Source organism: Aulostomus chinensis, chromosome 6 (genome assembly GCF_037954235.1).
Source record: "Aulostomus chinensis isolate RoL2024-O1b breed Wild chromosome 6, RoL_Achi_v1.0, whole genome shotgun sequence".
In the NCBI taxonomy this organism is placed as follows: Eukaryota; Metazoa; Chordata; class Actinopteri; order Syngnathiformes; family Aulostomidae; genus Aulostomus; species Aulostomus chinensis.
In genome coordinates, this window is record NC_141325.1 from 17,505,736 (window position 1) to 17,528,488 (window position 22,753).

At 39.3% G+C, this 22,753-nt stretch overlaps 1 protein-coding gene across 2 annotated transcripts in view; it reads right to left on the reverse strand.

Annotated features, from left to right (window-relative positions):
• Nucleotides 1–22,753, reverse strand: part of adamts3 (ADAM metallopeptidase with thrombospondin type 1 motif, 3) — a 148,423-nt gene that overhangs the window by 18,475 nt on the left and 107,195 nt on the right. Inside the window, exons 9-17 of one of the 2 annotated variants that reach the window (XM_086206880.1) lie at nucleotides 20,177–20,320; nucleotides 18,005–18,137; nucleotides 15,625–15,738; nucleotides 15,258–15,403; nucleotides 13,529–13,704; nucleotides 11,895–12,028; nucleotides 10,995–11,118; nucleotides 7,088–7,144; nucleotides 5,026–5,106 (exon numbers count right to left, since the gene is read on the reverse strand). In XM_086206880.1, the coding sequence (XP_086063006.1) occupies nucleotides 5,026–5,106; nucleotides 7,088–7,144; nucleotides 10,995–11,118; nucleotides 11,895–12,028; nucleotides 13,529–13,704; nucleotides 15,258–15,403; nucleotides 15,625–15,738; nucleotides 18,005–18,137; nucleotides 20,177–20,320 (1,109 nt within the window). The remainder of the gene's footprint in view (nucleotides 1–5,025; nucleotides 5,107–7,087; nucleotides 7,145–10,994; nucleotides 11,119–11,894; nucleotides 12,029–13,528; nucleotides 13,705–15,257; nucleotides 15,404–15,624; nucleotides 15,739–18,004; nucleotides 18,138–20,176; nucleotides 20,321–22,753) is intronic. The other variant, XM_086206881.1, reaches the window with a different exon arrangement.

The window sequence follows — 22,753 nt, forward strand, 5'->3', positions numbered from 1 at the left end:
CTGGAATTACTTGATTGATGGGGAAACTCCTGTTTGTCAAAACATATTAAAAAATCTGTCATCCATATGATTTATTTAAGAAGATAGAAGACTCTGATATGGAAATCATTAGAGTTTTTACATAGGGCTAGTCCTTAATGGCCATGTATCTTAAATAGAATATATTTCAATCGCTTTCACATCATTGCACTCCGTATACACGTTTAGATGCACAAACATACACTGATAAACAAACATCCAGCTGTCAAGTTAAGGCAACTCTCTCTCAAGAGTTGGTGAAGTTGTAATGCCAGGTTTTAATCATGTATACATGTTAGGGACAGAGACTTAACTCATATGTTTGCAAGATGAAACATGTAGCATGATTAAGTTCATCAACAAGTCCTCGGAAGCCATCAGTTTCAGCAGTGCTGTATGGGCTTGTATCCTTGCATACGAATGTCGCTATACCCTATGTTATTTTCGGAATATGAAGTGAGCTTCTTTGCAGATGCCTTCACCAGTACAGAGGGGTTTGGATGGCTTTGCTGATAGTGCTGTTGGGTGACGCCTGATGAATTGGTTTGGGAGATTTTTGGTATATTTGCCTTTCAGTCTGATGGTACTTCCAGTGGAGCAGCTTCAGTCATGATTTGGTTCCCGTATCTCATGTTGACCAACAGTCGGGGATACAAGAAACATCATCTATCAAAGGATTGACCGTAATATTAAATCAGCTTTCCAATATTAATTGGAAAGCTGATTTTTTTAAAACCCAGCCAGCCCTAGATAAAACAGCACAGGCTAATGGCTTATTCTTCCGTGAGGTTTCCTCGTTTGTAATTAGCTGCACACATCCACAGTTGGGTTGGTCATGAATACCTCTCGACTGCTTCCAGAGTCAATGTGAAACTAATCACACATGGTTGATAGGCTTTAACCACATCAGGAGTCCTCCTCACAATCTGAACCCCTCATAAATGAACAGATTTTTGTGTCAACTCACCAAGCCAACTGCCCAAACTAGGAAGACGATGTGTGACTCTGAATTCTGCATCTATGGTATATTCTCTTTTTCAATAACATGGATGCAGGGTGAGAACAGAACACCTGTGTGGGCCGGAACAAGCAGTCACATTTGCTGCAAACCCTATGAATACATTTTCATTTTTCCTCCTAACCATCATGGTTACTTTAGTGCTGTACACCAGCACTTCAAAAGTGTACCTGAAAACGAATTCAATTTTAAGAGAAGAAACTGCTTATGCTATTGTTTTGAACACAGTTGCATCAAGTAGTTCATCCCTCTTGAAAAAAGTTTATGAGCGAGCATAGGATGACCCGAACTGGCGAGTCCCATCAATTTTCAGATTCCAATCCTTGTTAAATTTTGACATCATGATTAATAAATTCTGATTATAGAATGGGGGCACTGATGTGACCGAGTATCAGTCACATTGTAATGAAGTGTCAGTAATGTAGAACTGACCGCTAAAATCTCATTGAACGGAAATCTTTGAAATGTAAACAAGCCAGAAACTCTTTGAAGTCATCCATCAGCACAAGTCATTCCAGAGATAATGACAGTGACAGTGAGTAGAGAGGATGGATGCTGTTTACAAGAGAACAGCAACGGTATAATTCAGATGCAGATATTGACAACATAAAAGTAATGCATAAAAAAACAAAATCAAGGTAACTAGTGATATATTGTGCATTTCTCTCTTCAAGAAAGTTTGATTTTTTCTCTTTCAGGACTTTAGTTATGCTGTTGTTATAATAGTAATCCCATCTTTCAGTGATGGAAGCTTGATGATAATGACACTATTCAACGTGTCATTGTTCACTTGTCTTGTGAAGCTAAAAGCCATCAAGCAGGAGTCATCTACACGCAGCCCTTTAGCTTCCTGCCAGGTGAGTCAAAGCTGCCTCAAGACACTATGGGAGCAATGAGGGTTCAAGTTTAAGAAATATTGCATAATCACTGATGCTAATGGGAATATGACTGCACAAAAGACTTAAAAATAATTTGCAGATCCTTTTTTTTTTCTTCAATTTGATGGTTTGCTCTGACAGAGGTTTTTGTATTGGATCTTGCTGTCCCAACTGAGCCTGTTTTACTCACTTCTCTCTTGCACATTTGATGTCCTGTCTTTGTTCGTGTCCGTTCTTTTCTCTATGCGATCCCCTGTGTCTGACAGTCTTTTATTTTACAAAATGTGTTCATTGTCACATGACTTCAGTTGTATTGGCTGTGTATTGCAGAATGTTCATGTACCATCAGGGGGGCACAGCCTACACTTTTGGAATCATGTTCAATAAAGTAAGGAATGTCTTGTCTTATTCGTCTTCTAATAAAATTTCTAAAATATTTCTAGTTTCTAGGCTGCACGGTGGTGCAGTGGTCAGCACTGTGGCCTCACAGCAAGAAGGTTCTGGGTTCGAGTCCCGGGCATGGGATCTTTCTGTGTGGAGTTTGCATGTTCTCCCCGTGTCTGCATGGGTTCTCTCCGGCTTTTCCCCACCATCCAAAAACATGCAATTGGGGACGAGGCTGATTGAATACTCTAAATTGACCGTAGGTATGAATGTGAGTGTGAATGGTTGTTCGTCTCTCTATGTTGGCCCTGCGATGGACTGGCGACCTGTCCAGGGTGAACCCTGCCTCTTGCCCGTTGACGCTGGGATAGGCTCCAGCCCCCCCATGACCCTTAATGTGTAGGAATAAGCGGAAGATGACGATGGATGGATGGATTTCTAGTTTCTTTCTTCTTTGTGGTGTCACGTCTGTCTCTCCTCAGTAGTGTTTCTCTCCACAGCTGCCTCCGGTTGAGCTTTACCAGCCACACCTGCAGCCCCTTTGTAATCAGCCCAATATAAAAGCTCCCAGTCAACACTCACTCTTTGCCAGATTGTCCTCTGTTCAATCATGATTCTGCAGCACTGTCACTCCAGACTGATCGCCTGTTATCGACCTGTTCTGCCCCTGGCCTGTTCCCTGCGTTTCCTTCCTGGTAAACCTGTCTGCCTTCCATCCCTGGTTTTGAGTTTGTCTTCTCTACCTGCCTGGAAATGACCTGGAGAGTTTTTGACCTGCCCTTTTTGCCTCTGCCCTGGTAAACCTGACCGCCTTCTGTCTTCGCCTGATTGTCTCTCTCTGCCCCGATACTCGACTCGCCTTCTGTTACTGACGACGAGCTACAGCCCGAGCTTCTTTGGCAGCCGGTCCGTTGCTCGGTGCTCCTCCACCTGGGCCAAGCTTCACTGCTAGCTCCAAGCCTACTAGTATGGGGCAAACTAAGACTGTACACTGGACTTAATAAACTCTCCTTAACTTCTACCACCGTGCTGCTCGTGGGTCCTTTGCAGAAACCTGACATATGGAGTACTTAATTTGAAGCATGTCCATTTTTATCTCTTCCTGTTGCCAAAGCAGGACAGTAGAAACCGATAAATATACTGGAATTAGTACGAATAGTATGCTTTTTGAACAATTCACCACTCACTGAGAATGTCAATGGGCACTAAGAGAGAACTTGTTTCTTCAGCCATTTTCTGCAGAACTTAAAGAATTTACAGTTGATTTTCAGGGAACAAATGGTTTCTCAATGTCTTCAGCTATAGTTTCATGTTTGTACTTGAATACCTATTCCACAATTTCACTTAGCAGATGTTTTTGTCCAAAGTGATGTACAATGGCTTGCAAAAAATAGAGTAAAATGAATCTTAAGAAGGTTGTACTTATTGTATTCAAATAGGAATGCATTATAATATTATGATAGCATCAAAGTCCCCAAAAATGTTTTAGCATGCCTGAGTTTTACCATGTATTTGTGCAACCCTTAAATTTCATCCGTCCTTATTCTTTTTGGATGTGATCTTTTGAAAATGTCATCAATTTTGCTATGAAAGTTTGAGCTTCATTGAGCAATGACTAATCTGGAAGGCATTATTTTACCTGACTGAGTCCAACAAACACGTACATGGTCATGCACACGCCGTAGATTATAGTACCGCAACAGCTTTTGAATGTTTCTGGCTGAAATCAAAACTATTTGTGGGGCATACGACTGGATTCTACGGCCAATATGTTTGAGAGTTTTTGAAAAAAAAAAATCATTTGTTTTGCTTTTAATCTTTGGTCTTAATTAGCTTCTAGCAATAAACATGAAGCATAACATTGTCTGAAATCTTGATTCCTCTTAATGAATTAAGAATTACAGAGGTATCACTTCACAAGGGCAGTAGATTTAGGCTCAATGCTTGGTCTCGGAGAATAAAAATGATTTTCTGGTTCAGGGGTAGGCTACCTTCAGTTTTAAAGTAAACAGAAATCCTTGATGTCTAATGAAACAAGGCATATCTGACATTTTACTGATCCACGCATCTATCTATCCTGACCCCCCTCCGTGAAGGACAATGTGACTCAGTGAAAATCTCATTACTTTTTGCTTTCTCCATCAGTCCACAGACATTTGTCACTTGGATGTAAACAGACTGTGTAAGCTGAAAGGGACTCAATGGTTTTCTCTTCTGTACATGTTGATAACCATTTCTTTAACCATCAGTATATAATTTTCACTAAAAAGATTATAGTTGAATACAAGATATTTCATGGTGACTCACAGAAGAACACGCTTCTGTTCTGGTCATAAAATAACATTGATCCTTTCGAAATGTGTTTGACTGCGACTATGACAAACTCAGAAATGAAAAAATAAAATAAAAAATAAAAAATGGCAAAACTAGACACACAAATTGCATTTTTGATGTCGACAAAGCAAACTCATTTAGGAACATTTACGTTAAAGTGACACTTTATTACTTTTATTATTACGATTACTCGAAAAGAAAAAAATCCATGTTTTGGGTGACGTACAACTAGACTGATGTAAAATGAAAGTTGTGCGATGACTGATTTCCTCAGTGGATGTGGAAAGAAATGAATTATTTAAAGTATAGAATCCACGATTTTACAGAACATGCTTCAAGACGACGACGACCTCCAGTTTGGGACAGGAGTTCATGTTATGAGGTCACACTTACCAAGAATTTGAGGGGAGGCCTCATGTTCTTGAATGATCACATGTCTAGCTCCAGGAGGAATGAGAAACATCTTAAGGTAGCCTTTGCAAACATGTTGCAGCAGCAGCAGCAGCAGCATCAGAGGAGGGTTAGGGAGGATGAGACAGAGACAGACAGTTAAGCAGATACAGAACTGATTGGTTTGTTTGCAGAGGTGGACATCCTGCGTGTTCAGAAGTGTTTCGCACTTTGCTCTACGAAGATGTAAAGTTTTAGGGGAGGGGGGAGTGAATTGTCTTCATCAGTTTTCCTCTTGGCTGCCGGAGAAAAGGTTTTCTTGAAACAAGCTCTAAATCTTTTTCATTCACACTTGCCGCATGTAAGCTCTTAGGAATATCTGTCCTTGTACTGCCTGTATTTCTCCATAATATATTAAATGAGCTGAAACTCTGCCTTGTTGGCATTAGTTCTGATTATTGCATGCATAAACAGGATGTGAATGAAAAAGCCAACGGCTGTGTTTCAGCAAGGCACAAAGGAAAGTGACATCAGACTAAAGGGAAGCAAAGTTGTCTTCTGGCAGAGATGTCCACCACTTACAAACCTCCTGTGACTCACCAAGTACATTTCTAGAGTCCTCAGTTTCATTTAAAAACACATTTCTGGCTCCTTTTGGCAAAGAGAAGGCTCCTCTGGTTTTCCCTTAAAATAAAATGAATCAGTTAGATCAACAGTCTTTTCTCGTCATTCAGTATCTCACTGTTTTTCTGCAACATCACCTACATTGGAGGCATTTAAGATTAGCATAGCAGGTAGCAGAGGAATCCACATTGGATGAGGACAATTATTTTCGCTTGCAAGCTGGCACTTGCCAATCACCAGGATTATGCTATGGCGCTGTAATTACTTGCCCGTTGATTTGACAGGCAGAACCAACACTCCCGACGCAGAAGCAGCAGTGTTGTCAAAGTGATGATGACTGCAACTGGCACACTGTTGCTGGGTTCACACCAGGTCACTGCAGGTAACGAGTGGATGGTGGCTCTCCCTCTTGAATAAGGCTGGGCAACTAATAACTAACTGAGGCTTATCAACAATAGGGGTAAGACTGAACAAAACATTAGGAAAGAAGACACAATTGGTGTTGTAATACCATTCTAAATGTAGCATCGTGCTACTGCAGAAATACCCCAGCCTGCACATGGTATCCCACAGACATAAGATACCATCTTTGGAAAACATGTTTTGTACGGATTCAACCAATTGATTTAAGCTGGGAAAGTAACACATTCTCAGGGCGTCCAACCAATTAAACCATTTTCATCTCAATAGCTTTTTCTTTCAAAATGATGACACAACAATTCGCATATCACATTTGTAATGTCAATCAAAATAAATACAAATCTTTATTTTTTTCCCAAATGGTTCTGCCCTCTGCCTTTACACCGTAGGGTTACCTTTATTGTGAAATTCCCATGAAACGTCTGCTTACCTTTTCAAATAATTTTTCGTTTTTGTTGTGTCGTGTGAGATTTTCAATATTTGTGTCATTATCATTATATTAAGTCACCTTGCCCAGCCCCATGCTTTAAATGTAAGCAGTCAAACATTCAGATATTTATTGCAACCAACTGCAACTTTAGTTAAAAGCAATTAGTTGACAAAAAAGAATGCACACGAGTTTGTCGTCTTAAATATCATCTGAGTGTAGATGGTGAACCAAGTCTCAGCGTGCCAGTTCAGGTTCAATCTATCAGCGGATGAATCGCCAGTAACATCCCAGAGGGTCTGCATGTGTGTTTATGGGACATTTTGATCTGCGCAAAGACTTTAACAATAGTCTGTTAGGCTTCTGCAAGCAAAAGCATACGTTTATTTAAACATTCATATAAAAAATACGGTTTTAGTCTTGTAGTGAACCTCTGACACCTACGATAGACAGATTTTTCATTAGTAACAAGGAAACAAACAGCAGCTTATGTCGCTCAGGTCTCTACAGGGTTAGGCATCGATTTTCTCTATAAGCTGGACAGAATATTCTACAAAGGAGGCTGTGAGGGATTTGGTAACACTGGATACTTGCATATTGTGTTTTCCAACAAAGGGGTTTCTTTTTGGGCTCTCTTGCTTAACTGTTTCCCTGTTAAAAAATGTGAGTAGTTAAGTGACAGTGAGATGAAAAACATCCTACCAAGGTTTGATGAAGCTGTCATTTGAAGGCTTACAGCTCCATTTCGATTCCCTTCAAACCTCTATGTTGACTTAATAAAATAATTATACTTAAATCAAAACTTAGTTGGTAATTTGTTCTTGACAGATGAGACAGGCATCATAAAACAGTTAAATGCACTGTAGTTGATAAGTTATTTTCTTCACACTGGCAGTTAATGTGACAACACAAAAACAACTTTATCAGTGTACTCATTCAGCCCTACACAGTCCTAAACACTCTTGTGTGTGCGTGTGTGTGTGTGTGTGTGTGTGTGTATTTGAGTGTGAATGTGTGTGCGTGTGTGTGTGTGTGTGTGTATTTGAGTGTGAATGTGTGTGTGTGTGTGTGTGTGTGTGTGTGTGTGTGTGTGCATGTGCGTGCCTGCACATGCCCGTGTGCCCTGTGTGGCTGCAGAGGGGAGATAATCTGAGGGAAGCAGTTTAAATTAAGAATGCAAGAAATGCATGCATTGCAAATGAACTTCCAATTTAAACCACCAAACTTTATCAATTAATTCATAAAACTGTGAAGTTTTTGCTGTCTGATTATTAAAGGTCTACATTCAAATGAGCCAAACTGTTGGGAGTGTTGGGAGTTGGGACGGCTGTCATTTACCCAGTGCACCTCGGTGTCCGCATCGTTTTCATTGGTGGCTCGTGCACGACTGCGTCATTAGCGACAAACGTCTACAGCATAACGATCCAATAGATCGACTGGCGCAGAATCTTTGAATGGTTGTTTATGTGAAAGAGGCTCCCGCTTTTTATCAAGCTATTTGATTAACTCATTTCATAATTAATATTAATATATATAATCTTATGAGAAACACTTCCATTATTACTATTTTAAGTGGAAACTGCACATTACAGCTCCTGCATGTCATCACAGTCTGGCGTGGGTGAAATCTTAATTTGCACTGGTCAGAATGAATGTTTTCATGGAGTTTGAGTGTCATAACAGGATTGACAGCCAAATCCCTCTCACTCACTGTTTTTAATTTGGGTTAGATTTCCTATTTCAGGGTGTCTGAAGAAATCAGACTTCAATTTAATGCTTTTAAAATGTTTTTGAAATAATTCTGTTTTTTGAGATTGAGTTAGGTCCATCTACTTTTTGCCCAACTGGTAAGTCACGGTATTAGGTTCAGTAGGAAGTGTAGATCCAAATTTGACTCATTTTGACAAAATAATTAATTAAAAGATGCATTAATGAAATTAGTTTTGATGTTTTTTTAATTACGAAATGAGTCGTACAAATACGTAAGACTGTAAGATGTTCTTACAGACCTGCAGGCACCCTCTTACAGGAGTTCAGCTGCTCTCTAGGGGGCATTTTATATCTCGCATTTTATATCTTATGTTTCACAGCAATCCTCGATTATATCAATGTAACAAATCATTTGAAGGAATCTATGATTATGTTATGCTGCAATTATGTTTCAGATGTTGAGAGAAATCAAACAAAATGCAAAATACCAAAACACTAAACATTTGGCTTTAAATCGATGCTGGGCCTCCATGGTCTAATCAAGTGAAAGTGGAGAAAAATGTCGTTCCATTTCTGTATCCATAATCTTCAATTGTTGCATTACAAATTGCAACTTTGAAATGAAAGTAGTGGTAGTATTGATGTGCTTCCACCAAGTCAGGGAAATTAAAATCTTTTTTGTCATAAAGTAAAGGCTCTGATTGGCGGTTTGTAATTTGTAGTCGATCTCAACAAGCTAGTAAATTACATTTTACACCCCAAATAAATACGAGGCGGCATATTACCAGAAAGATGAGGTGTCCACACCCTTACAAGTGCAGGTAACCATAATGATGCCGCGTACTGGATTACTGTTTACTGTTGCTGTAAGCGAGTGATGAATTCATCTTTTAAGATACAAGGATTCTTTGCTCTTCATATTTACCGTTGCTAAATGTCATGAAAACAATAAATAAACAAACCCTCGCACTAACTGCTGCCTGTGAAGCTCAATTTAAGCTATTAAAAACACATTAGTGAGGTACTCTGTTGCACTGGGTGATATGTCTCTTCATTACCGAGCTCCAGTTTGTGCCTCTAATGTATCTGCGTAAGTGCAGGTCACACAGGGAAACACTCACTATTCTTTAAATGAATTAACCAATTATGCAGTGAGAATCCCACGTGCTTGTTTTTTGTAACTCGGTTCTGATGGTATTTTTAGAAACCTCGAAGACTCCGGTCACTATCTGGATGATAAAGTGTGGATTCAACACTGGTTTAGATTCTGAATCCACTGAGTATGTTTTCATCCAAAGGAGGTCAGAGGCATTATTGGAGATTCTCTCCCAGCAATAAGAATTTTTAAATGATACCAAGAGATAATGATGGCTACCTGTGTAACTTTCACCACTAATATATAATATTCTAATATGAAAGGCACAAAAAGGAGCTTTTCATCGCTGTTCACTAGGGATGCACCAATCAGATTTTTTTTGGTCCTCAATATCACTTATCTCTCTTTGTAAAACCACATACAACAAATAATTAGCAGGATTTCTTATTACACTGACTCAATATGAATAAATTCAACTTCATGAAATAATAACGGAATCCTATGTCCGATTAAAAGCACTTAAAGACAAATCACTACCTTCAGGTGTTTGTTACAGAGCCAGCAGATGTATTCCTTTATCACAACTTTTAGTGCCTCTCCATACTGTAGCCCTTCCCTCTGTGCTACTGCCTCAAGCTGAGTGGAGGCACAATAAATTATTGCGCACTGTTGTTTTGTTCAAGATGTCACGTGTCAGGATTTGAAACAGGGCTTTAAATATTCAATTTTCATACAATTTGAATATATTTTATTTTGAATGACATTTCTCATGTATTGTTAATGTTATATTGTGTGTATTGCATCACTTTGGGAACATATGGAGGACTCCATAGTTGTTGTTTTTTTTATATGTCATTAAGTGTCGTGTCATGATCACCTAATGCATTATATATTAACCATGTTCTCTTGTAGGCGTGTTATATGACTGACATTCTTATACTGGAGCTGGGTAAAGCACATTTTACACTTCTGCATCACAGCATTGTCTGTAATTCCTATAGATTGTTCTTGATGTACATGGCTGCAGCTCTGTATAGCACTTTTGCTCAAGTATACTTTGGGATACTGAAGTTTAGCATAAAGTAAAATGGGAACTTTTCTTCACAATCAAACTAAAGCACAATTTACAGAATTCACAAGTCATATTATTTTATGAACGATAAATCAGCGGTGTTTCACAGTCATTATCCAGATCCAGCTATTTTCTAAGTATCAGTTATCCAATGCTGATGTCAGATCAGTGCATCCCCACTGTAAACAAACATTTAGCAGCATATCTGTAAATATTATAAAAAATATCGCTGTCTTAAATTGGAGCAAATGTGGATTCTTTTCATGGTTTTGTGACACTAAAAATATATGAAATAATTGCAGCCTCATCATTTATGCGTAGATGTGTAAATGGGTGCAAGATGATGTCATCAATTTTATGTTATACAAACCCGTGTCCTTAGAAAGGAAAAATGATGGGTAGGTGATGTCACACGTTACATAACAAATTCACCTCCAGTATACTCTTCTACTGGTCTTGTTCACACATCAGATTAGATTATAGACACTGAGCATCAACAGAAAAACATCCATTGAAATTGAGTGAAAATGCAGTTCATGAATGGAAAAAACAAATATTCAAGCAAATATATCCGTTCCTAAGAATCCTGTCATTACATTTTGTGTTATTTCCATGTTTCTTACCAGCTTTCTTTGGTGTTCGAGTGAAGGTTCCTTTAACGGTACGGCAGTGGGAGTTGTCCCCACCACAAACGCCACATTTGTCTTCAACTTTGTTGGAACCGATTTCTCTGTCGCAGCCAACTTTCTGGAAAACAAGAAAAAAGTTACAGAAATGAGCTCATATTGTCTCTTGCAAGATGATTTAATGAGATGCCAGCCTGTCACATGTTTTCTCGCATTAGCTTTGGGTTCAATTTGCTGACTGTGCAAACTGCTGTTTGCCAGCTGTTTCTGCTGTCAGAGGAAACATTCACACTCATTTGGATGCCATGTCTGTGAGACAACAGGAAATCTGAAAAGATTTGTGAACATACTTCAGCTAAAATTGGTGGGAAGTTTTAACATGGAACTTATGCAGTTTTGAAACCAGTGTGTGGGTGTTTACTTTGAACTTTGCATTCTGACGGATATCTCTGCCATTTTCTGTCATTTCAACATTTGTGCCATCTGACAGGTGTTGCACATATCACTTGGGCCAATGCTTTCCCAAACTTTTTGATGTCTTGTACTTTGTAGCCCTCTACCCTCAGAGATAGCAGTAGAGTAGAACTACAGTGGCGGAACTAACAGCTAAAATTAATGCTGCAGTAGCTCTGTCAGACATGGTACTGGAAGCCCAAGAGCAGATGGTTACTGCGTCCACTTGCGCTGAACTATTCATGTGCCATTGCGGGGATACAATGCAAAAATCAACAAGCTTTATTCTTAACAGCTGTGAGCGAGCACAGAGAGATTAATTAACACCACAGGGTGTATTTTGATAAGTCCCTCAAAGCCTTCTCGTTTAAAATAGCTTGTGGAAACTAATGTGCATGTTTATGTAGTTTGTAGTGTCACGCATGTTGTTATAATGGTCCTTACCACACATTCTCCACGCACACAGATACTGTAGGCATCCTTATAAGAGCATCGGGTCCCATCATGCACCAGCTGCTTCATGTACGCCACATCTCCGGTCTCCCTCGACTGGCAGTACAAGTGGCATCTCTTGCTGCCTATGAAACAACAAATTATTCATAATATTAGAATATTTAATTGTAGCAGGGAAAATGACTGATACTGCTAAATATTGTTATATTTCCTCTTTTGATACGATGTTCACTGATACAAAAATCACTATTCTAATGAAATAGCTATTCACAGAGAGTCCCATCGCCATAAATCTTTGACAAAGTGAATAGCTATTTCATTGAACCGTTGAACCACCAACGTAAAACAACAACCTGAGCTATCACCGTCAGCTGTCACTGTCTCTCCAGTTGCTCCAGCTTCCTCCCACACACCAAAAACACATGCTTGTTGGGTTAATTGGAGACGATAAATCCCCCATAGCTGTGAATGTGAGTGTGGGTGGTGTTGCCTCTGTGTGAGCCCTGCAATGGGCTGATGCCCCGTCCAGGGTGTACCCTGACTCTTGCTGAATGTCAACTGGAAAGGCTCCAGCACCCCTGCAAGGATGGATGGAGGGATAAACGATTCCTCTGTCAAGCTAGGAGTAATAACGGTGGGGCTATTTATAAGACGCTACTGTGGAGTGTCTCACAGAGGCTATTCAAACTGAAATGAACTAATTTATCTTGAAACACATTAAAGAGAAAAGCACGAAATGATAAGGATAAAAAATTGGGGCAAGCTAGCAGCAGCAGCATCCACAATACATACCTACCTAAACTAAAGTTTGTGGGATATTTAGTGCAATAGTCTTCATTTTTCAACATGACATTGTACAAGTGTGGCATCATTCAGGGATGTCATGTTACTTTCTCTCTTCGGTACGGATTCATTAAAACTGAAAAAGAAACATCAGTCACTATACCTTCACAGCCCACTTATTTGCTTTACACCAGTGATTTAATCCGTGTGAAAGCAGACTTTCACATATATTTATGGGCAAATATTTTGTTTTCTATAACAAGACTGAAGTTTAGATGGCAATAATGAAAATAAGATAATCGAATAGAATGCGCTACAAACACAAATGTGTATCTTTATTGGCTTGAACCATCCACATAATAACACTACTTCTAAATCCCGCAGAAGTTTTTTTTTGCAGATTTATTCCCTGAATTAATTCTAAAGTAAATCCCATCCTTAAGAGTAAAAACTTCAAACAGATTTTTTTTAAAGGTTTTTTTTTTGTATTTCTAATACTTAATTAGATAGTATATTGTGAAGAAATTAAACGAATAGGGGATGACATGCAGAATAGGGCCCAGAATCGATTCCTGGTTCTCAAGACATTGACACCAAACATGCTTGAAAAGATTTAAATTGTGATTTAAATAATCTAAATTGTGATTAGATTGTGGGTGACATATTACACTGGCACACTGCCGAGAACTTCCTGTTTACAATCCATTGTTGTGATATGTTTCCTCGGTTCTCTAAGAGGATCTAGATCACCATACTTTTGTGAACTTCAGTTGTTGCACTTAGACAATAAAAACACACCAGAAAAACACGAGGACAAAACAATCTTTTTTCCTCTTTCTTACCATCAGGATGCTCATAGGGTAGCCAGTGGTGTTTGGCATTTTGGAACTCAAAGTGGGAGTTGCGCAGTTGGCACTGCTGGGCTCTGAAGTCTTCAAAGTGCTTGGGGCAGTCATCTGTGTTGCATAGCTGATACTCGTAGTTCACTCCTGGGCAGTCCTGCCCGCCATTGGCGGGACTTGGGGAGGGAAATGGATGGAGAACAGATAAGTGGATCAAACAAGACAAATCTATTTGACAACAAAAAGAGGAAAACAAATCCCATCCCTCTCCCCCCAAAACAAAAACAATGCTCAAATGCTAAGAAGATTATCAGTCAACCTGCAGTTTTGACATAAATATATTCAGAGTTAAACCATCTTCTACTAAGGTATTTGTGAATTGTCAACTTATTTCTGATTATATACATCTTGTTGGATATTATCCCTAAAATGTACATGCAATTACCACAACAATGTGTGGCCAACATGGGGTTTGACAGCTTTTTGATGATAATGAACATAAAATTCTCCTGACATATTTACAGGGGGGACAAAGCCATAAAACAGCATGAAACTCCAAATGAAATAATGGTTAACCATCGGTATTTGTTGAATTCATTGTTCTGTCAGCCATGAAGTACTGGTTTTGTACTAGCAAAATAGAGAGAAAGGCTTTGATAAATACTTCTTTTTGTGCCTGCTGGGTGCTTGGGTTGAAAAACAAAGACGTACTGTGCTTAAGATTCGAGTCATGGAAAAAGAGAGTTATTATCAGCAGGGTCACATGAACCAACCAGGCTGAAGTGACATTTTCAGGTCTATTTACATGTTTTAAGATGTGAACCAGCCTGCTCAGAGAGCTAAGGTGCAGGACCACAGGCTGTATAAAAGCGGTAATGGTAACCTCAGGCTTAAAATTTGAAGCTGTTGCTATGTTGAGTGCCCTGAATTCTCTCTTTCCACAAGGGGATGACCTCCCTGAATTCAAAAATTAGGCAGAATATAGATTTTGAACAACTAGTGTGCTTCTTATTATAAAAAAGAAATGTGTATTAGATGTGTTTCCATCAACTGACTCAGGGCAAATACAGTAAGCTATGTAATACCACCTGCAGATGGCAGAAGAGGCAATGCCACACAGCTGACAGCAAAAAAATGGAACAGGTTTTTGATGAATTACTGCACTGTTCAGTTACCAGCTAGTATCGGATATGTTTGACACTGTCTGGAGATGAGGGAATATTTAGAAAATTTGTAAAGACGATTGCGGCAGTCAAAGCTGATCAGTCATGCAAATAAAAGATTGGCTACATCATCACTTGTCCAAATTCATAGCCGTATTTGAACCTGTTTTCCACGTGCATCTCTTTGCCAGAAAGCATCTAAATTGGGCGTAGATAACTTTTTTGTCCGATTGGGGTACCTTCTAAAACTTCCAAATACTTAACAGTGCACATCAAAACGCAATGAAGACCTGATTACTTCTAGAAGTAAAATGGTTCAGTTTTTCAAATCTGTAACTGACTGTCTTTTGATGATTAAAAGTGCAAATTGATGCCAGTACAAAAGTAATAAGTCACTGACACTGTAACACCTTTAAAAAACTATATTTGCAATCTTCAAATTTAGATTTAAAATCTTTACATTTTTGATCAAAAAATCTCGTATTCAATATTGTATCCTTATTTGGAACTGGACAAATTCATTATATCTACTTTCGGATTTGAAAACCAAATGTAATACCACTCACGATGGGTTGTTGCACTGACGCGTCCGGAAACGAACTCCAGTTCCGCAGGAACGTGAGCAGGAGCCATATTTGCTCCAGGAGCCCCAGGCGCCATCCTGCTTGACCTGATTAGGGTTCTTCCACATGCAGTGACCTTTGTAGCACCACTAGAGAAGATGGCAGTGTTGTGGGGGGAGAGAAAAGTGTGAAACGAACAAATAAATCTTTTTTTCCTCAATACTTACATAATATAATACAGTACCAGCAATACAGGTAATTAATCTTTTTTTTGTGCTTCATGTAAACATAAATTATGTTTCATTAATGCATTTATTAAATATATAAGTAGCCATACTCTTCTTTTTGTGAGTCCATGAACTTTACTTACTTTTCCAGGCGCACATTCAGTTCCGTCGAGAGGTGGGCCCTTCTTGGTTTTGCAGAAATATGGGTTGTCTGGGTGGCTGCACCAAAGCTGTTTACATGGATCAAATGTACGAAACTGAAACACAGAAACAAGAAAAGTTCCGTGTTGTGGTCGATCACTGGGAGAGGTTGACTGATTAACTGGTCACATCACAAACCTAAGACGACACTGTAGGCAAGCACCTTGTTCGGCAAATTGTATTCTAAAACACGTTTTAAAATCAATATCTTTCAAATGAAAGAATACTTAAAAGTATTACACATCCCACCCAATATTATGGTCTTAAGCTTAGCGATACGTCTTTATTGTATGTGCATGTTTTTCCATTGTTAAATTCATCTTTCATGCATTCTATTATTTCTCCCCCATGCACTGCTCTGATCCTCTCCATCTCTAAATCAAAAAAGCGCAAGCAATTGACATCCTACCATCAAAGGCTCCGAAACTGAAATAATACCATATACGCTCTCTTCCATCTCCTGAGAGAAACAGATCACAGAATTCCTTAAATTCACCAGCTGGTTGAATTCTTAAATGGCACAAATCCATTCTTCCCTTTTTGCAGTTCTGAGGCCAGTACAGTCATGAAAACAATGTTACGAACGTGGCAGCTTCGGCAGTATAAGTTGCTAACATTTAACATTGTTTCTTGGCGGTTAACATTTTCAACATGTTTTTTGGTCTTCTAATTGTGTAACACTACCATGATTGGCTGCATACTTTCCTCTGAAGAAGAGGAGTTTCGCCTGGAGGACTAGCGAGTGAGTGGAGCATGTAGGGAGCTCTCCCCTCTCCTTGTGCAGCAACTAGAATACATTACCTCATCTGACTTCCCATTCACAGACATGGTATTGTGTGTGTGTGTGTGTGTGTGTGTGTGTGTGTGTGTGTGTGTGTGTGTGTGTGTGTGGATGCCCAACTAGCTGCAGACAACCAATAGGATTGGTCAGCAACATATGCAGTGGTCTCACAAAAGTTGGAGAACAATCTCTACAGAGGGTCACAACTTGAATCCCCAGGACTGACAGGATAAATTTAAGTGAGGGAAGTTAAGAGCCAGTTCTTCCCTCATAACCCTTGAGCAAGGCCCTGAACCCTAACACTCAAGCAGCGCTGCGGAGTAGTTTTATTGAAACTCATTCTCAGTGAGTTTCCCTTACTTCTTCACAATAAAATAAATGAATACACAACAATATTTTCCTGAACACTCGTCCTTACTTTTCTTCGTTACGTCACTAAATGTTTAGAGGAGAGCCACCAATCACAGAGCTTTCTGGAAACTGGGGGATCTATAATGTTCCTTGGAACACTGCTGAAATCTAATTTTGCAGCTGCATATCTGAAGCTGTTGGATTACTCCGAATAAATTTTACTTCAAAATGCTTTCAAAGAAAGTTTGAACCTGACTGAGTGAAGATCATAGCCAGAACCCCCGAGGTCTCTGTCCAGAATAATTCAGGCTTTGAAAGCATGAGCTTCTTTTTCAATAAAATTATGTGTTTTCTGCATGACCAGACAATCGTTCTCATTCCACCAAACACCCATCAGGTGGTATCATTTCTGACCTTTAAATCTCATTTGTGTTGTCTTGTCACTTTTTGAACAAGAACAACTCCTACCACCACCCACTGTTTTTTTTCTTTTCTGACAGTGAGCTGAACCTCATAAAGAGAACAAACGAAAATTAAATTGTGTTTATTCATCAGGTTTACTTCCTGTAACCACTAAGTGGCGCTATGACTGGATTTTTATTTTCAGTTTCAAAATGTCTTCATGGACTCTGAGCATCAATCATCTGAAGTTAGACTCCAGCAATAACAGTTTTCTGTTCCTCGACTCATTCTACATTCCTTTGTCAAGTTTGATGAAAATCATCTTCGTAGTTTTTGTGTAATCCTGCTGAATCAAACAATCACCTCCATCATCACCCAGAATTTATCTTGCAGCATTGATAAAGGAATCATTGGACAGCTGCTTTAATTAGCATCTTTATGTATACGTGCTTTGAAGACTGTGTAAATGGAGGTGGTGAGAGAAGATCAGTGACAAACAGCTCATCCCCTCGTCAGTGAGCTCAGCGTGTGACAGGCGTGACCTAGAGAAAGTCAGCAGATGTTTATGTGAAGTGTTAAAAAAATGTAGCATCAGATTCTGTTGGTGTAAATCTGATGATATTAAAAAAGACAGCTTCATAGGTGGCTGCCATCATTGGAACGTCTCTTCTGCTCATCTTATTGACATTGAATCTTTTAAGAATATGGATTTTGTGCGCTCTTTTCCCTGTTCACTGCGACACATATTTCATGTAACTCTGGGGCGGAAACCTGAGGGTGGTACTCACCGAAGTGCAGATCTTGTAGCCCACACCGAAGTCAAATCGACACTGCTCATCCATTGAGTAGTTGATACCAGGGAGTTCAGGAAGTTGCGGCCAGTCGTGTTTGAAGGGGTCATCCAAGAGACAGTCGTATGTGCTGTCAGGAACAAAAACAAAACGGAACAAAACAGAGGAGACACTTTGTTTTCTGACAAAAGAATACCAAAAAGTATTATAACTGTATTAGTGCAGATGTCATCACCCATCTGTTATGCATGCTTTCAGTAGACCACGGATGTTACCAGTATTTATCGCAACTGTTACAATGCATCAGGCAATGATAACGGCAATTAAATTAAAGCTAGAGGATTGAAATCATCATTCGCAAACCACAGCTACATTCGCCCTCATGGGCCCTTATCCACAAATGTATTCTTTCACACACACATTTAACTAAATAAGATTAGATGAATTAAATGGAGCAATTCATAGAATAAAAACACAAGTATAATGAGGGTGATCTGCACTTACGTGCCGTTGAAATCCAATCTATTAGCCCAGTCAAAGTGACTGAAAATGATTTAGATTATACTGGATGATGCATTTAAGAATATGTACAAAACATGGATTGTTTAGTACGATGAAAGAAAATGTGGTACTTGTGTGAAGCATAACTTTGAAATTGGTTGTGTTATGAATTCATAATGACAATGAGAGATTAGGAACAAGTATATAAAAAAAGGATGTGGATGCTACGGGTTCTTTTTTTTCTTCCAAGCAATTATCACATCTCCAAAATGGTGTACTCCTAATGGTGCACAGATCTATAGGCTCTCATACTTGTTTGTTTGTCACACAACTGTAAGAAACGTGAAAAAAAAAAAAAAAAAACCTGACTCGATGTGTCACTGCTGTTGTAAATCCCACTTTGTTATTTTTTAATGATGAGGCCAAAGCTTAAGTCTCCTCTAAGTCAGAGATGTTACAGAAAGGATTTACACCTGTTCCTCCCTCTTTCAGATCCACAGCTTTAATGTTCATGGTCATTCACTTGTTACAGTACACTGGCAGGCTATTGATTGGGCACTGTCACTGTCAGTCTAATGCACGGTCAATATTTTGGGTAATGATGCTCTGTTGATTTTTCTCCCTGTCAGAAACTAATTATTTTACAGCTGAGTGGAGACATCAATGTGTGTTTAGCGATAACAAAGTGTGAGTGGGTGCTGAGGCACATACAGGCCACCTCACTGCTCTGTTTGTAGACAGCATTGTGCTGTGTGATCTGAGGAGAAAGACCGCACTACTTTTGCATTTAGATCAGCTGAGAGAACTTGAAGTTCAAGACACAGAGTGACTGTAGTTACTGCATCTTTTCACTTCTCCTCAGTTGTAACATTGTAATCATGAGTTTCCGGTAAGAGAAGCTGTCACTAGCGCTCAATAATGGTTTGCCTATTTTTAAGTGTAACTCAAAAATCCCTGACTTTGTGAAAATGTTTACCAAAGGTCGAGGAGGACGCTGTCATATAGCGTCAGCATATGTTAATTTATCAAGGACTATATATAATAGCTCCTAAACCACATGATTACAAAAGCTACTTATTTCCTTGTTTCAGGTAGAACTTTTTATACAGATACTATTCCTACAAATTTTATCCTTTTTTCAGCAAATTTTGTATTCGATAAGAATAAAGTTTATAGTTTGATATAAATTCCGCCATTCTGAAGTGAAATTCAAACAAAGTTGTTTAAATCTAAATCTACCAAAATAAAAGAACATAATTAAATGCATATGACATTTTGCAAAAGAGGAAGCGAAAATATACTTTGAACAGGTTTGAAGGGTCACGTGGTTCCAACCTGGTCGAATACACAAGACTTGAATGAAAACAGCTACCAACAACTATTATATATAATAAGTATATAAAGCAGCACACAAACTTTGGGGAGAGTGCGATTTCTGTCATCCAAGAAGATGGATTCCTTCTCCTCTCTGTGCTACATCAGGGAGCAGAAACCATCGGAAACCAGCTGACCACCATTCGTTACCTTCTACCATTCATTGCACTAAGCTAACTAGAAGCCAGCTGGTCCCTCTCTCATAGCATATTTCCCAAAAAGTTAGCGTGCTCCTTTGAAAAGACCCATTCAAGTAGCCAATCTCTTGTGTGCGAATGTTAATTTAAAACTCACTGGATGTATCTCTTCAGCTCCTGTCCACTGCACATGGACCAGTGGTATCGGTGGAAGGCTGCCTGCACCAGAGGAGCCATCACGCTCCCCATCGCTGTTTCATCACCGCAGCGGTTTCCTTGCCCATCGTGCTCCATGCCCAACCTGCTCCGACGGGCAGAGACAAGCTCATGTTTAACAAATAAGCACAGAGGAAAGGGAATGATCACATTTTTTCAAATAAGTGGTTTGTACTTGTGTTAATATGTCACGTTTGTAAATGAGCTACTGAGGGTCAGTCAATTTTCAAAACTAAACAAGTCAAGACTAACGTCCCTGCGTTATTCATCACTGTTGTCTCTTGAAAAAAACATTGTGTGGGGTTTCCTCCTGTTGCTCAAAATCCAAACCATGATGAAGTTGAATAAGAACTCAAACTTTACTCGTCGTGTTTATTTTCATTGGGTGCTGAGAAAACCAGTAATTACACATGACTCAACCCTTTTGATAAAGCTCTGTATCTCACATAGTATTCTGAATCTACTCTGGGGTCAAAAAATGTCTTGTGATGCTCACAGCACTTTGAAAGAAAGAATGTGGTAAATGTCACATTCAAACAGCAAACACAACATCCACATCCTGGATCAAACACGTCTAAAGGTGTGTTTTCTGGATATTGCCTGCAACTAAAAAGCTGTCCAAATCTAGAAATGCCATAAATACCCTAGAAGGTCAGATATAATTTTCTATTCATGCACAAATGCATTCAGCTAAAGAAAAGCTCAGGTGCACACCTGCAGAGAATTAAGACATCCATTCGCTGTATTTAGTATTCAGAGGCCAGAGGCAACATTCATTTTGCTCATGCAGAATAAATGCCAGTGTTGTCAAAGTAGACCAGTGATGCCAGTCGGGAGGCACAGTAGAGGCAATACAATGTGCAAATTGTGCACTAAGCATAACACTGACACAGCACGTGGGCTGAAGGTCTTCATCCCATCCTTCCATTTTCTATACCACTTATCCATTAAGGGTCGTGGGGGGGGGGGGGGGGGGGGGGGGCTGTAGCCTATCCCAGCTGACATTGGGGGAGAGGCGGAGTACACCCTGAATGGGTCGCAAGTCCGTGGCAGGGCCATCAGGAGCAATAAGGGGTTCAGCATCTTGCTCAAGGACATGTCAACGGGGGATGTGAGGATCGAACCAGCGACCCTTCTGTTGCTTGACAACCACTCTACCTCTGAGCCATGCGGCCCCCTGAAAGTCTTCAACGGTTCGTGGTATTGTTTCTGTTGCGAAAGACTGTGACCCCGATGTAGAAGATCACTACATCTGGTGCAAGCAGTCGTTAAGTGCAGACAAATATTCCTGCATGAATGAGGTCATACAGAACGATGAATGAACAAACAAACAGACGATAAAACATAACCTTGCTCTTTCACATTTAGAAGAAATTAAAATAAACACAAATGTTGCAAATCTGGATGCAACAGGATTGTAATATTTTTCATACAGAACTGCCACTTGATCTCAAATATATCAATGGAAAATGGCCTGTATAAAAAAAAGCATTGCAGATTACAGGTATGGAACCAGCCTCTTTAGACTGTCCTTTTATTATAACCAGCCTCTTTAGACTGTCCTTTTATTATAACCAGCCTCTTTAGACTGTCCTTTTATTATAACCAGCCTCTTTAGACTGTCCTTCTGTTGTAACCAGCCTCTTTAGACTGTCCTTCTGTTGTAACCAGCCTCTTTAGACTGTCCTTTTATTATAACCAGCCTCTTTAGACTGTCCTTTTATTATAACCAGCCTCTTTAGACTGTCCTTTTATTATAACCAGCCTCTTTAGACTGTCCTTTTATTGTAACCAGCCTCTTTAGACTGTCCTTTTATTATAACCAGCCTCTTTAGACTGTCCTTTTATTATAACCAGCCTCTTTAGACTGTCCTTTTATTATAACCAGCCTCTTTAGACTGTCCTTTTATTATAACCAGCCTCTTTAGACTGTCCTTTTATTATAACCAGCCTCTTTAGACTGTCCTTTTATTATAACCAGCCTCTTTAGACTGTCCTTTTATTGTAACCGGCCTCTTTAGACTGTCCTTTTATTATAACCAGCCTCTTTAAACTGTCCTTTTATTATAACCAGCCTCTTTAGACTGTCCTTTTATTATAACCAGCCTCTTTAAACTGTCCTTTTATTGTAACCGGCCTCTTTAGACTGTCCTTTTATTATAACCAGCCTCTTTAAACTGTCCTTTTATTGTAACCAGCCTCTTTAGACTGTCCTTTTATTATAACCGGCCTCTTTAAACTGTCCTTTTATTATAACCAGCCTCTTTAAACTGTCCTTTTATTGTAACCAGCCTCTTTAAACTGTCCTTTTATTGAAACCAGTCCTATGCACATCTATGCAATAAACCTGCAGTCTTATCAGCATGCTGGAATTGTCTGCAAATAATTTATGGGGAAAAAGCCTTTTGTGTCTATAAAAAAAGCTGTAGAACCTTGACTTCATCTCTTGAATAAACATAGTGACAAGAAAAGCTTTTTGGCCTGAATATTATCAGACAAAAACTTCTGACGGATGCAA